A 14633-nucleotide genomic window follows, 5' to 3' on the forward strand; every position below is an offset into this window, starting at 1 on the left:
CTGGGGCAGGGAGTTGGGGTGTGGGCTCTGGGGTGGGGCTGGGGATGAGGGTTTCAGGGTGTGGGAGGGGGGTCTGAGTTTCGGGGGGGGCTTTGGGTTGGGGCGCAGATTACCTCGGGCAGTCAGTGGCACAGCAGGGCTAAGGTGTCCTGGCAGCGTGTTGTGCTCCAGAAGGGACAAGCAGGTCCAGCTCCTAAGCAGGGGGGGCCATACTGCTCTGAGCACTGCTGTCACCTACCGGCCCTGCCCCCCAACTCCCATTGGACGCGGTTCCTGGCCAATAGGAATGTGGAGCTGGTGCTTGAGTTGGGGACAGCACACAGAGCCCTGTGGCCCCTCTGCCTAGGAGCTGGACCTGCTGGCTGCTTCCAGGATGCAGAGTGCTGCCAGGACAGGTAGGAACTAGCCTGCCTTAGACCCACAGCAGTGCTGACCCGAATTTGAATGGCCTGTTTGGCAGTGCTGACTGGAGCCGCCAGGGTCCCTTTTTGACTGAGTGTTCCGGTTGAAAACAGACACCTGGCAACTCTAGCTGTGAGGAGCCCAACTTCACTGGCCCCCAGGTGTTTTAAGCCTCCAGAGTTGAACAGAATCCAGGCACAGCCTCTGGTTGGGATCCCTCAACATCCTCACAGGGCGATGATCCTCCATTTAGCACACTCTTCTGAAAGCTGAAATTTTATGATCCAGCTGCCTACCCCCTGTTACCAGTGCCAACTGCTTAGATTCTCCTAAAGCTTAAACACTCCCTCTTCAAGAACTTCTGCCATCTGGTTGCTCTCTGTCCACAGGTTAACTCTTGAAGGGTGTGTGTGTAACACATAATGCACAGACTGACTTTCACAGGATTCTAAACCACTATTGCTCTTAATCACAAGAAATACACAGTTCTATACAAAAATAAGTCTATATACATTTCTCTGCCTTAGTTTCCTCACCAGTCCAGAGCATATGTTTCCAACTCACTCAAGCTGATACGTCCCATCATCAACACCTGGCTCCTTTGTCCTGCTGCTAGTAATTTTCCACTCTTCAAACCCAAGCCTACTTACATGCAGGCTGAAGGAAGTGGCTTCTCCCAGCTCTAGACACCCTCCTCCTTAGCATATATACTGAGCAATCAGAGTACAGTCATTAAAGGTAACTCTTCTCCATTGTCCCTCATCTGGAAGAGATGTGCTTACAAGCTTGTCAGCAATAGTTGATATACAGAGGTATTCCTTGATTTGCAGTAAGAACAACTTCACAATGTCAACCAGAATTTGTAAATTGTCCAGATTGCATAAGTGGCTAAACCCAGCAATTAAAGGAATGGTGGATATTCATTTCAAAGTAGACAAGTTTCATTATGTGCGATAACTTCTCATTTATAAAAGGTGGCAGTCCCCATTGAAGACATGCAAAGAATACATCTGCGTTTCATGTTCAGACATAGGTCATCTCAAGAGTGTAAGTACAGAATTTTTGTTCTGTTTGCAATCAAGGTTGCCAGTCCTTTTAAAAAGAAAATAACACATAATTTTGTACTTTGTAGCTAAAGATAAGGGAGAAAAGAATTTTGCAATGGCCTATGTAAAGCTAATGAAAGAGGATGGTACAACTCTGCAAGATGGCTCCCATGAGTTGGTAGTCTTAAAGGTATAGTAATGAAGGTTGTTGCATAGAAGCAATTATTTTTTCACTGACTTTTTTACTGTTCAGTTGTCTATGATATTCCCAATTTTCTATGGTCTTCCTCTCATTATCCTACTGAAGACTTAAATTACGTGGTCCTTCCTCTGAATGGACAGGACTGGATTTATCTTTTTCTAGAGCTGGTCAAGACGACCCCAAACATCCACTATAGGTAGGAATCATTGTAGAATGACACAGGACAGTTGCTGTTCCCACATTTTAACCTTTGTTGCCCTGCTTAAAGTTTACTTTGTCCCTACTTCTAGAAGCTTGGGACAAAACTCAAGACCTGGACTGAAACCATCATTAGAGCTTGGAATGCAATGCAGTTAAATACTGATTCAGTTAATTTCAACATGATCTCTCCTGCCTTGTGAATAATCTGTGAACAGCTTGTGACTTTCTAGTATTTGTAGGGGTTGGTTGCTTTATAATTACAATGAATACTAAGATGTGGATTGTATATGAACAGTCAGTTGCAGGGATTTGGATGCTGGACATTTGAATAGTGCTGATTTGTTCTGATTGGCCATAGATAACATGGTTGACTTTTCCACCCGCCCCCAGTTGGATGCATGATATTAAACTTAGGTTTCCCAGGCAGATACTGAAGACTGGGAATTGGAAATGAATTTCCTGAAAATATAAACAATCCTGTACTTTCTCAGCTGTTTCCAAATGTGTTCTGTCCAGTAAACTAGTTCCTGTAATATTCATGGAAAGCTGTAACAGAGGCCTGCACACAACCAAAGCAAATTGTTTATAAATTCCAGTGGAGATTAATGTATTTTTTTAGATACTTGCCCACCTCTTGTTGGTGTTAAAAATGATAAACATTGAGGCCAGAAGGGACCATTATGATCATCCAGTCTTGACTGATTGTATAATGCAACCCATAAAATTTCAGCAACTGATTCCTGCATCAAGCCCATAACTTCTGGTTAAGTGAGAGCATATATATTAGAAATGCTAAACCTGAGTTGGCACTTATATTTGTGGTAGAAGATAGATCATTTCTGACAGAGAAATGCTACTTCTAGAATTCAAATATAGAAACACCAATGCTAAGCATTTAAAAACATGAGTCAAGATCCCAGAAATGGAAAGGCTTTAAACTCAAGAGGTTTTAAATACCTTTTAAAGTTTTTAGGGGTGGTGACTTTTTTTTTTTTTTTTTTTTTTTTTGCCTTCTGATGTTCAGTCCTTTGGTGTGCACTTGAATCATGTTTTCAAGCTTTTCTCTGAAGGTTAGAAACTTTTTATTCAAAATGAAAGCTGTGACTCTCATGTATCTTTTTTTTAAAAAAAAAAAAATCCTAATTGTGAGACTGATAAAATTGAGGACGCATGCAACACTTGCCAATGCTCTTCAACTTCAAAAGTTCAAAAAATTGTCAGGGTTTTCCTGTGCTTCGCTTGGCCGCAGCTAGAGAATGGACATCTCTTCATGGGATGGAAACCAGTTTGTTTTTTTTTTAAATGGTTTTGAGTGAAAACCTGAACTGAGTTAGGCACCAAGCCCCTTTTTACATTTTGTCAATCTGGGAAGCATCCCTGACCTTTCTTAGGGCTGCATTAGCATGAATTATCTCAAGACCTATTTAAACCATAAAAATTGACACCATAGGTCTGTTTGCACACAGCCCTTCTTTCACAGGCCAAACCTTTTGGAGCTATGGTAAATATTAAAGAATAAGTCTCCTGAATCTAGAAATCCTGTGCTGAGTAAATTTCAGGTTAGCGCACTCTCCTCCACATCTGCTACACTTGGTCTGCAGGCTGGCAGTTGCACCTTCTGATATGGTCTGGAAATTCAGCTTCAAACCTGAACAGTCATGATATTTGAATAGTTGCAACAATATTGGGTACAAACTGTGAACTGACGGATGTACTATATGGTGCAAGTAACTATTCTGCAGTTAGGTATATTCTATTTTCTTTCCCTAGTACCTACCATTTCATAATCTGACTAAAGTGGTTGTTTGTTTGTTTTTTTCCCATTTTTAATAGGCTTCTTTTGCTAGAAGCTTGTGTTTTGGGAGACTGTCAGTTCTAGTCTTAATTGTCAACCGAATATAGTTTTATAGAGAAGATAGGGATAAATACAGGAGAGGGAGAGGAATTATTTCAGCTCAGCACCAATGTGGACACAAGAACAAATGGGTATAAACTGGCCACCAGGAAGTTTAGACTTGAAATCAGACGAAGGTTTTTAACCATTAGAGGAGTGAAGTTTTGGAATAGCCTTCCAAGGGAAGCAGTGGGGGCAAAAGATCTATCTGGCTTTAAGATTCTACTCGATAAGTTTATGGAGGAGATGGTATGATGGGATAATGGGATTTTGGTAAGTAATTGATCTTTAAATATTCAGGGTAAATAGGCCAAATCCCCTGAGATGGGATATTAGATGGATGGGATCTGAGTTACTATAGAAAATTCTTTCCTGGGTATCTGGCTTTTGAATCTTGCCCATATGCTCAGAGTTTAGCTGATTGCCATATTTGGGGTTGGGAAGGAATTTTCCTCCAGGGCAGATTGGAGAGGCCCTGGAGGCTTTTCGCCTTCCTCTGTAGCATGGGGCATGGTTGACTTGAGGGAGGCTTCTCTGCTCCTTGAAGTCTTTGAACCATGATTTAAGGACTTCAATAGCTCAGACATGGGTGAGGTTTTTCATAGGAGTGGGTGGGTGAGATTCTGTGGCCTGCGCTGTGCAGGAGGTCGGACTAGATGATCAGAATGGTCCCTTCTGACCTTAGTATCTATGAATCTATGAATGTCTTCAAATCAGAAGAAATAATCTCCCATTTTACAACGTGCCGATTATTCCTGAATAACATCTCTAAGATATCACCTTTCCCCTCCATCCAGACAGTCCAGGTCACCCTCCTGTTAGATCTCAATTACTGCAACATCATCTTCTGTGACCTTGAAAAATGCAGTCTCGACCCCCTCCTCTCCCTCCTCCCCCGCCCTTGTAGCCGTTCAAAATGGTGCTTCAAAGAAAAATTTCCAGGATTCTTGCTTTGATCACATCATCCTCTTTGCATCCCTTCACTGTCCTCTTCTCCATTTCATCAAACATAAACTACTTTGCCACTTTCAAGGCCCTTCATGTCCTATCCCCACTTTACGTGTCTGTCATGTGCTATTAAGAGGTTAGCTCCAGCCTGCAGTCTGCCACTGGTACCAGCCAGCATTGTCCACTTACTACATTTTCAAACAATTGCCTTTCCAATTTCTTCTGGGCTGCCCTTTGCATATGGGAAGGAGCACCCTTCTGAGCACCCTCAAAGTCACCCCTCCTTAAACTTTTCCTGTGGTGCCTAGAAAAAAAATCTTGACAGTGGTGAGGTTGCTGGTGTGCTGAGACTGCAGCTTTCTTGCTGACTAGCATTGTTTGTGTTTACTTGTGCTCCCCCATCTGTGTGCAGTCACCTGTTTTCTCTTACCTATGCTTACTTTGTAAACTATTTTGGGGGCAGGGACCCTCTTTTTGTTATGTTTGTACAGTGCCCAATGCTTGTCCAGGACTGTTATTCCTATGCATTCCTGCAATACAAATAATATATAACTAATATCTTTTCAGGGTGATAGTAAGAAAATGGAAGATGCCAGTGCTTATTTGACTCTACCTTCCTCTCGCCAATATATGGAGAATAAAGGATTGACCTTAAGCCGAAGTGCTAGCAGTGTAGGAGGACTCTCAGTAAGCACACGGGATGCCTTTTCTATTTCAACTCTGGTTTGTTCAACAAAGCTAACTCAAAATGGTACGCAGTTCATATTCTTGTGCAAACATTTGAAAAAGGCTATTACACGTTCTTAAAACTCACACGGACCTTAAAAAGCTATCTTCTCTGCCATTTATTTCAGTGGGTTTACTGGGTCTTTTGAAGTGGCGCATGAAACCAGAACTGCTACAGGAAAATTTAGAAAAATTGAAGATTGTGGATGGCGAGGAAGTTGTGAAGGTACCTCTTTTTCAATGTTCCATTCAATTACACAACTGCTGTTTTGTTGCTGTTGGCACTCAGTAAATAGCAGACTGCTGAGTTCCTCTCCTCTTTACAGATTTTGTGAGCCTTCTGCTTCTCTTTTGACAGAGGACAGAACATTTAGGCTTCTATCAGGCTGTTGTTCATGGCATTCAACAATCAACTGATAGAAGGGATTGGATCGTGATATGCTTGGTTATTTCTTCATGACATCCTATTATTTTTTTCCATTTAGTAGAGTAGGTATGCCATTGTTATTCCAGAACCTAGTCTTCCTCCACACAATGGAAAAAATACACCATTCCGGTGATTTAGGAAGAGGTGATGCTGCAGAGCTCAGCTGCATATCACTCTTCCCTTAGATCAGAGATAATTTTCTCTGATCACATAAAATCATTACAGTGACAAAGTTTTGTCATTAATGGTACAAGATGCTCAGAAGAAACAATTTTCAATATATCTTAGTACCCATCTTGGTGAAAGCAAAATACAGTTTGCACACTTAAGGATTAATCTAGTGAAACAGTAAGAATAATTTTTAAATAGATATTAGATACAATATGGATGGAGGAAATCAGGTAGCCACTATAGGATGGTAATTTAGGATTTCATTAGTATTATGAGTAAGTGTCCTTATATTAGACAGTTGAATGTCAGAAATTCCTATGCTGACATCACACATTGTTGCTTGCTGGGCCACGTTTGAACAAGTGTGCAAGAGTACAATAAATTTTTGATGTTAGGTTAATTTCATTTGACTCACTAGCAGATACGAACATGGCCTATGGTATTTGACTTCTTTCAGCCATACATATAAAATTTATTTGACCATATATCCCTTTGCAAATTTGAAATGCACATGCAGAAAAAAAATCTAAGTGACAACATAACAAATGTTTAGCCTAGATGAAAGTAGATTAGAGGTTGTAATGCTGAAAGAGCTATTGGATAAATCTGAGTCCCTCTACGTTAACAAATGCAGGAGATGTGCATTTACTTTAAATATTAGTTGTTTATTGCTCCATGTAAAGACTATTTGCAAGGTTGCAGAAGTAGCTAAATCTGGCAGATATAAATCCTCAAGGGAAATAACTTCTGCAACTTCCCATTCCTCCTAAAGGCGCGTGCCTCCAATTTTTATTAATGTTTTTCCAGAAGGCAGAAAGATGGCTTAATCTTGGTCTTTCTCCTTGTCAAATTGTATTCCCCATATGTGTATCTACATCTATCTAGCTATATATCACTAGCAGAGGCAGTAATACTGTCCTGTATCCAACAAGTATAGCTTATTTTATGTGTACTTGAAGCTTCACATAGTTGTCTTCTGGGACACCTACCTTGATTAAGGGAATATTGCTCAGCTAACTCGGAGTCCCATGAATATTCCAGACATAGTATTAATCTAACACTTAGAGATCCTTAATTCAACATCTTACTGCTTCCACATGCCTTAGCCAATGTAAACACATTATTGTTGCTAGTTTGTGGTGCCATGTTTCTTCCCACTGCACTTTGTATGTGTTCAAATAATTGGGAAAACAGATAAAACAACCATTTTCCCGCCTGGCATCCTACTTTACTTTGCACAGTAGTTTACTCTTCAGGAAACTAGAAAACTGATTTACAATGCAAAACAGGAGACGAGGGCTAGCACACCTCATACCTGGGTCCCATAAATATTATCTCTGGCTGTGTGATCCAGGCAACTACAGACTCATTAGTCTGATTAATATATGCAAGGCTTTAGAACAAATTGTGAAGTGAAGAATAATTAGACAGACATAAATAGGAGATAATGCAACATGGTTTTACCAAAGGTAGGCTATGTACAGACTAACCTGACATCTTTCTTTGATAACTGATTCTACAGACGAGAAATGTGGTAGATCTAATTTATATGGACTTTAGTAAAGCACTTGATAAATGACAATGAAAGCCTATTTAACAGATTCCGGATTGCATCTTCAACACAACACAGAATTCTTGAATCTTACAGTAACTTTTGAAAATACATGTAGTTTTTATCCAAGAAATAACAAACATTTGCTTTCAGCTCAGCTTTTTTTAAAAACTTTTTTCTTTCTGCCCTCTCTAAAATGATACTAATGAAAACCTTCCCTGATCCTTAAAGTTTTGAAAGAGATATAATCTTAAGTGCATAAACCAGCCTCTAATTAGGATTAGTAAGGTACTTCCTTGTGGGCAAGATGCTCCATAATTGTCTACTAAAGATTTTCTGCCCATTCCTCCAAAGCATCTAGTGTCAGCCACTGTCAGAGATGATGATGAATACAGATGGGTTTCTGGTGTGATCCGTTATGCTTTCTTATTCTCAAGTGGGGTTAAAGATTTATCTATCTGGGGACTAATTTTGCTTCCTCTCTCTTTTTTGGCGCTTCACCTTCGTGTGCATTTTCTTCGTGCAGAGAAGACAGGATTGGGACATTACTTGTGAAAAGCACCACTTTGTTGCTATTCTGACACTCAACCATACATCAGAGCTAAATTTTAATTTTGGACTTGTCATAGACAGGTGATGAAGAAAATTATGGAAGAGAATAATAGCAAACATTGCCCACAAACCTAGTTGGTAAAGAAATATTTGCTCAGTTTGTGCCTTCTGCTGCTGTCAACAGATATACAATAAGCATTATTTTTATTGCTGGGTTATATATGTTGCATTTTTTAAAAATAGGAATATATTATTAATGCCCTGCTTTCTTATAACACATGCAAGGTAGGTAAGAATTTGTGAAAAACTACTGAGCAATGTTAATTTGTATAATAGTTAATTAAAACATGAAGAGAAGGTACCCAAATTAGGAGTCATGTAATTTAAATCAGACTTAAAGGATAAGGTCAAAAGCAACTAATGCTATAATAGCTACCTCTGTTCTATGGGGCTGGGGAGAAAAGTGCAGTACCCACTGGGGCTGGTGCCAAAGCCGATTCAAATCAACAGGGGTCTTACTATTGACTATAATGGGTTTTGGCTCAGGCTCTGGAGGGATAAACATCTTTTGTGCTGTTACCTTTTCAGGATAAAAAAGAGCAAATACTGATCTATATCACTCAAAAAGACAGGAATTGTTTTAATTACATACAAATTACAGATAGTGATAATTTTTTTTTATCAATGCCATGGCTCTTTGAACTAAGTGTATATTATGGACTAACCAATTAGAATCTTCAGGGACATGGGCAGATTTCAGGAACTAAAGGCTATATTCTCTGAGGTACATCATAAAAACACAATTTTCCCAGGGGTCTGCAAAAATCCATCCAGAGGAAACCAAGTATCTGCAAAATGAGTTCTCATCATGTGATTTTCCAAGTTATTTTAACTAATTTGTCTTGTTTCATTTTCCATCATATAGTTTCTCCAAGACACATTGGATGCCCTGTTTAACATCATGATGGAACATTCCCATAGTGATGAGTATGACATTCTAGTCTTTGATGCACTGGTAAGAATCATCATAGGAAAAAAAAGACTACACTGCAAATAGGGAAAAAATGAGCAAATGGACTCAAAATGCACTGAAGACACTGCACTACTAAAGTGTCATAAGAGACTCCATAGTGTGTATATACCTCAAGGAATTAGTGTTAAAATAACATAAAATGAGTTGATGAAATGTTGCCTTTGAGTGTGTCACACTGTGTGGAGTGGCTTATGACCATAAGTGCCCGCTTGAGAGCAGACACACCAAACTGGTGATATGTTCTATAACCCTGTAACAAATCTGATCTCCAAAAGCACTATAACAGTCTTACCATGAAGGCACATACAGTCCCCTTGAGCATTCTAGTCTATCTTGCCACTCAGGCAAACTAGACTAAGTGATAAATGGTCACTTACACCAAAAGTCACAAAATATTCAGATTGTTTTTAGTCTTAATAGACCAGTAACTTACCCCAGATGAATTTGTACCTCAGATCTCTCACCAAAGACAACACTGGTAGTCAGACCTATAGTAAACTAAGAATTTATTGACTAGGAAAAAGAAATCAGAGTTATTTACAGGTTAAAGCAGGTAGTCTGTGGTTCCAAAAGGTGACAGATGTAGACATCTGTCAATTCAAAATGTCTCTCAGGGCAAACCCAGAGTAACCATGAAGACCTCTGCTTCACTTTAGTGTGTCTGGCCCTGTCTGAGTCCAAACATCAAAAAAAGAGATGATTTTTTTTTCTTTCTTCTATTTTTTTCCTCCCACTAGCATTCAAGCTGATGGTATGTGCTTTCTTGCATGTAACACACTTTTGTGGGTCTCAGAGAGCCATTAACTAAGTCTTTCTATTATGATGTTCCACAATGGCCTATTTAGTTCTGATAGCCCTCCTTGATGGGCAGTGGACCATTTCTTCTGATTGGGTTCACAGGGTCTTAGCAAGCACTTCTACAGTTACAAAATAAAACTTGCATATCACCTTATAGCTTGGGATACAGACATGAAGAGTGAAATTTAATACATGAAGCAACTTAAAAACATTTAATAAAATCTAAAAATATTGTTATAAAGCTAGTACCCATTTTAACAACGCTAACACAGGTGAGCTGGACTGGTTTCCAGCAATGAATGTCAGTGCTCAGCTGAAGCCTAAAGCCTTGGCAAAAGCTGGCACCTGCTCTGCCAGCATCAGTGAATAGCTAAATTTGCTGAAACTGTTCATCAAAGTGTGCACAAATGTTTCAGAATGATAAATACTTCAGGAACCTGATATTTCCATTTTAATGTTGTGTGTATGTCAAATACTAATTTGATTAATCTCTCTTTAGATTTATATAATAGGACTTATTGCAGACAGGAAATTTCAACATTTCAATACTGTTCTGGAGGCTTATATCCAACAGCACTTCAGTGCAACTTTGGCTTACAAGTAAGTTTTATTTTTTCTTTTTTTCTCTCTTTAAAAATCCGCCAGTCATTTTTTGAAAGGTAACAAGTAACTTTAATCTTATTAGATGTCTTGACTTGATAAAATACTACAATACGTTGGCCAAATTGAGACCCTTTTCAGTTTTAGTCCTCCTGCAGGCCAAACTTCTATGGATTTCAAAGAGGACTAAACATGCGTAAGGACTTAAGGGATTCAGGGTTTTGTCCAATACGAAGCAGATTGATTACACCAGTTTTGTGCAAACTCTGGCAGAAAGCCTCTAGCTGTGGAAAGCCTCAAAAGGAAGTGGTTAGCGCACAGCAATGCATAAACCTCCCCTGGGCTGAGGAGTCTGCAGCCAGATAATCATTCAAAATTCAGCAGAGCTTGCTCGGGATGGTTGAGGTTATGGCAGTTAGTAAAGAATTTAGGACGTTCCTTTGGTAGCCTCCATTTGCAGGGACCCCATACAGTCCCCAACAAACATTTCCTCCCTATGTGGAATCCCAGATACCACTTCCTCAACTCACTAGTATGTAATGGATTGGAGTAGGATAGGCAGGTGCAGTTGACCCAGGGTCAATTCAGTTGTGATGCAAGAAGACAAAACTATGTGCTTCATAAACTGGTTCATAGGAAGTTCCTAGCATTTTGATACTGTAAGGAAAGAAACTATTATAACTGGAGTTGTCACAAATTTTGTCATTCAATGTTTTTTTTTGCCAAAAAACGCCAATTTGTCAAAACCAAAACTGTTTGCAAAACAGGAGTGGGTTTACAACTTGAAAAAATGTAGAGAAAATTTCAAAGTAGTCTGTTTTGGTTTGGCATTCTTGAAATGGAAAAACTCCAGCTTTTCAATGTGAAACAACTTTACATTTTGAAAGGTAAACTTAACTGAGAATGGTTAAAAAGAAAAGCTGGGGGGAGAAAGAAAAAAGTCAACATCAAAACAAAATGTTTCAATTGACCTAAAATGTGGGGAGGAGGCTATCGGGAGAGTATTTTTGGTTAAGGAATATTTTTGAGGTTTTGACTTTGTCCCAGTTTAAGATGGGGGTGAGGTCAAACTAATGTTTCTGGAAATGGGAAACTGTTTCCCACCCAACTCTAATAATGAATCGGTGGGGATGCCATCAAGGTTGACATGATATGCTTCTGAAACTATAATGACCAAAACTGAGAAACTCAGGGTATGTCTATAGCTGGGAGACTGTTAGTATAATCCCATAGGGTAAACATAGCCTACGCTGACAGAAGGGGTTTCTCTGTTGTCATAGGAGCCATTTCCCTGAATGATGTTACGGATGTCAATGGAAGCTCTAGTCTGTTGATATAGCTGTGTCTATACTGGGGGTTATATAAGCATATCTGTGTCTATTGGGGATCTTCCCCCCCCCACACCTGTGACAGACTTAACTCAACCAATAAACTTTCTGGCATAGACCAGGCCTCAATCTTAAGGGCCTGATTTTGTTCCCATTTAAATAAATAGCAAGAATCAATATGACTGCAGTGATAACAGGAGAAAATTGCACTTGCCTGACATTTTTGTTAGCGTGTAATGTGCCAGTGCAGCAGAGATTCCCCTCAGGGCATGCAATGAGGAAACAGGAAAATATTGTACATACCTTATATTAGATATCTTATTTGAGCAGTCATGCCACTAGTGTTTAATAGTGTTAGAGCACATGCCTATGTTTAGTGCTTCCTAATTTATTATGTATATGGCAGGCAAAAGTCACCTAGAGTTTAATCCTTTTATATGCATTGTACTTCCTTGTACAAGGACCGCTGGCACTAAAATGAATGCCACTGAATCAGTTTCCAGAATTGTCAGCTCGGGTGCAGACAGTTTCTATACTCAAAGAAATTTATACCATTTCAGAATCAGTTATTTGCTATTCATTCTCATCACATTTACAGGATTCTTACAATTGGTGTGTATGGTAGTAAAAAATTGAATCTGGTTTATTTTTATATCTGCCATTTGAGACTTGATGTACTATATAACTGCAGATTCAGAATGTTGAATAATTTACTGAGACAACTCTAGTTACTGAAGTGCATTTTTTTAAGTGTGTTTTTGAAATTATCCCTAATTCAGGAAACTAATGACGGTTCTGAAGACTTACTTGGATATCTCCAGTAGAGGGGAACAATGTGAGCCTATACTAAGAACTTTGAAAGCACTGGAATATGTGTTCAAATTCATTGTTCGGTCAAGAACATTATTTGCACAGTAAGTACTTGTTCTGCAAGCGATTGATTAGTGCTGCAATGGTACAAACGTGTAATATTCGTGTTGGTGGGGAAGAGGAAGAATTGGGCGCACACCTGTAGGAATTTTCTGATCATCTTTTTATTTCAAATTGAGCACAAGAGTTATCAGATACTTGATGGTGTGCTTGGCCTAAAGTTTTATGGATTAATACTTTATTCAGGTGGTAAATTTTTTCATAATGAAAATTGCCACAAAAAGTAAATATCCACTTTTCATTTCATTCAGCGCACAAATTCCCAATTCCTACTAAGATAATGACCTCTCTTGAAAGGTGATTAACAATGACATCAGATTTATTTGCCAGCTGTTTGGCTTGGGCCAAAGAGCATGACAGATGGCCTAACATTTTAGATGCTTGCCTTTCAGATCATTATATTTAGCAGATTAAAGATTGTGCATAGCACAATGTAATAATTTTGGACTAACATAATTGAATTGAGTGTAGAGTTCCAGTTATCCAATTAAGAAGCTGGAGAATTAATTTTAGAGGGAAATATTAAAAGGAACTAGGTATGTATAGCTCAATAACATGACAACTAACAGATGGGGCATGTCTACAAGCTTTTATAAGGTATAGCAAGGAGGGAGGAATTTTTAGAGCAGTAGAAGAGGTTATAAATGTGAGCAATGAAATAAGATGAAAGAAAATTTAGGCTTAATATTATGAAACATTTCACAGTACTAAAATCTATTAAAGTAAGAATACTCTTCCAAGGGACAAAAACCCTGTTGCTTGGGGCATTAAGAATCTAATGGGGGGGGGAATCTTTAAACCTTTGTAGGAAGGAATTCTGCGCTTCCAAGGGAGGAGGGAGGTCTGACTGGGTGACTTAATGAAAATTTTCCATCCCTAACCTCTTTGACATAATTCTATGGCTTTTATCTTTGTTGGTTTTTATAAAAGAGCATATTTTTACTCAGGAAAGATGAAGTATTGATTTATATTCCAAACATAAGTAAAGTGTCTCACATGGAGGTAGAATCATCAGGAGAAAAATACACATTTCACACCTGAAAATAAGACCATTGTCCATCCCTTTGGTGTTTAGCCCTTAATGTTTAAAGAACAACAAAGCTCTCTTTTCTGAGCATAACTATATGCAAAAACAGCTCTCTTGAGTTAGGTGGTCCTTAAAGAAAAATACTAGTAATTTTTCAATCTTCAAAGGCTCTTTCACTTGATGAATCCACTACTACATCATATCAAAGAGAAAAAGAATGAAGCAATGAAAAAACTTGACTTGGAAAGCCAAATTTTGCCCTTAGATTTGTACATGGGATTGACTGAAGTTCAATAAAAGCTCTGTTATGTGTCCTGAGGGAAAACGTTTCCCTCAGTACTAATACCTCTCCATAATAACCTGATGAAAGAGGGGTGGATATAACTGTCATATAATGATCTTCATGTCCAGAGACTCCCCTTTCCAATCCACTTAGTCAGTGAAGTAGGATTTCAAGGTTACTCATTAACCTATTATTTCTGTCCATTACTGTAGCATCTAAGAGCTTACAATCTAAGCAGAGGACAAGAGACAGACGAAATAGATGTGGGCTCACAGGAAACAATGAGACAATACTGGAGAGCATGATTAGTCTTGGCACCCAGTGGCCTAATGGTTATCAAGTTCGGTTACTTCGTAGGCATCACAGCAAAGAAGAATTTCGAGGCAAGTTTTGAAGGACAATGAGGCAGATTTGTGGATGTTTATGGGAGTATTCCCTAAGCATGAGACCACATGGATGAAAAAGCATGAAGATGCTTGTTTTGAATATTTAACAATCAGGCAATGGAAGCTA

The 14633-nt window shown here is 39.0% G+C and overlaps 1 protein-coding gene across 3 annotated transcripts in view; it reads left to right on the top strand.

Moving 5' to 3' along the window:
• Positions 1–14633, top strand: part of DOCK2 (dedicator of cytokinesis 2) — a 493769-nt gene that overhangs the window by 101897 nt on the left and 377239 nt on the right. For all 3 annotated transcript variants that reach the window (XM_038413725.2, XM_043491018.1, XM_043491017.1), the window contains exons 16-22: positions 1377–1449; positions 1535–1638; positions 5261–5444; positions 5548–5645; positions 9047–9136; positions 10452–10552; positions 12660–12794. In XM_038413725.2, the coding sequence (XP_038269653.1) occupies positions 1377–1449; positions 1535–1638; positions 5261–5444; positions 5548–5645; positions 9047–9136; positions 10452–10552; positions 12660–12794 (785 nt within the window). The remainder of the gene's footprint in view (positions 1–1376; positions 1450–1534; positions 1639–5260; positions 5445–5547; positions 5646–9046; positions 9137–10451; positions 10553–12659; positions 12795–14633) is intronic.

Source organism: Dermochelys coriacea, chromosome 8, assembly GCF_009764565.3.
Source record: "Dermochelys coriacea isolate rDerCor1 chromosome 8, rDerCor1.pri.v4, whole genome shotgun sequence".
Lineage (NCBI taxonomy): Eukaryota > Metazoa > Chordata > Testudines > Dermochelyidae > Dermochelys > Dermochelys coriacea.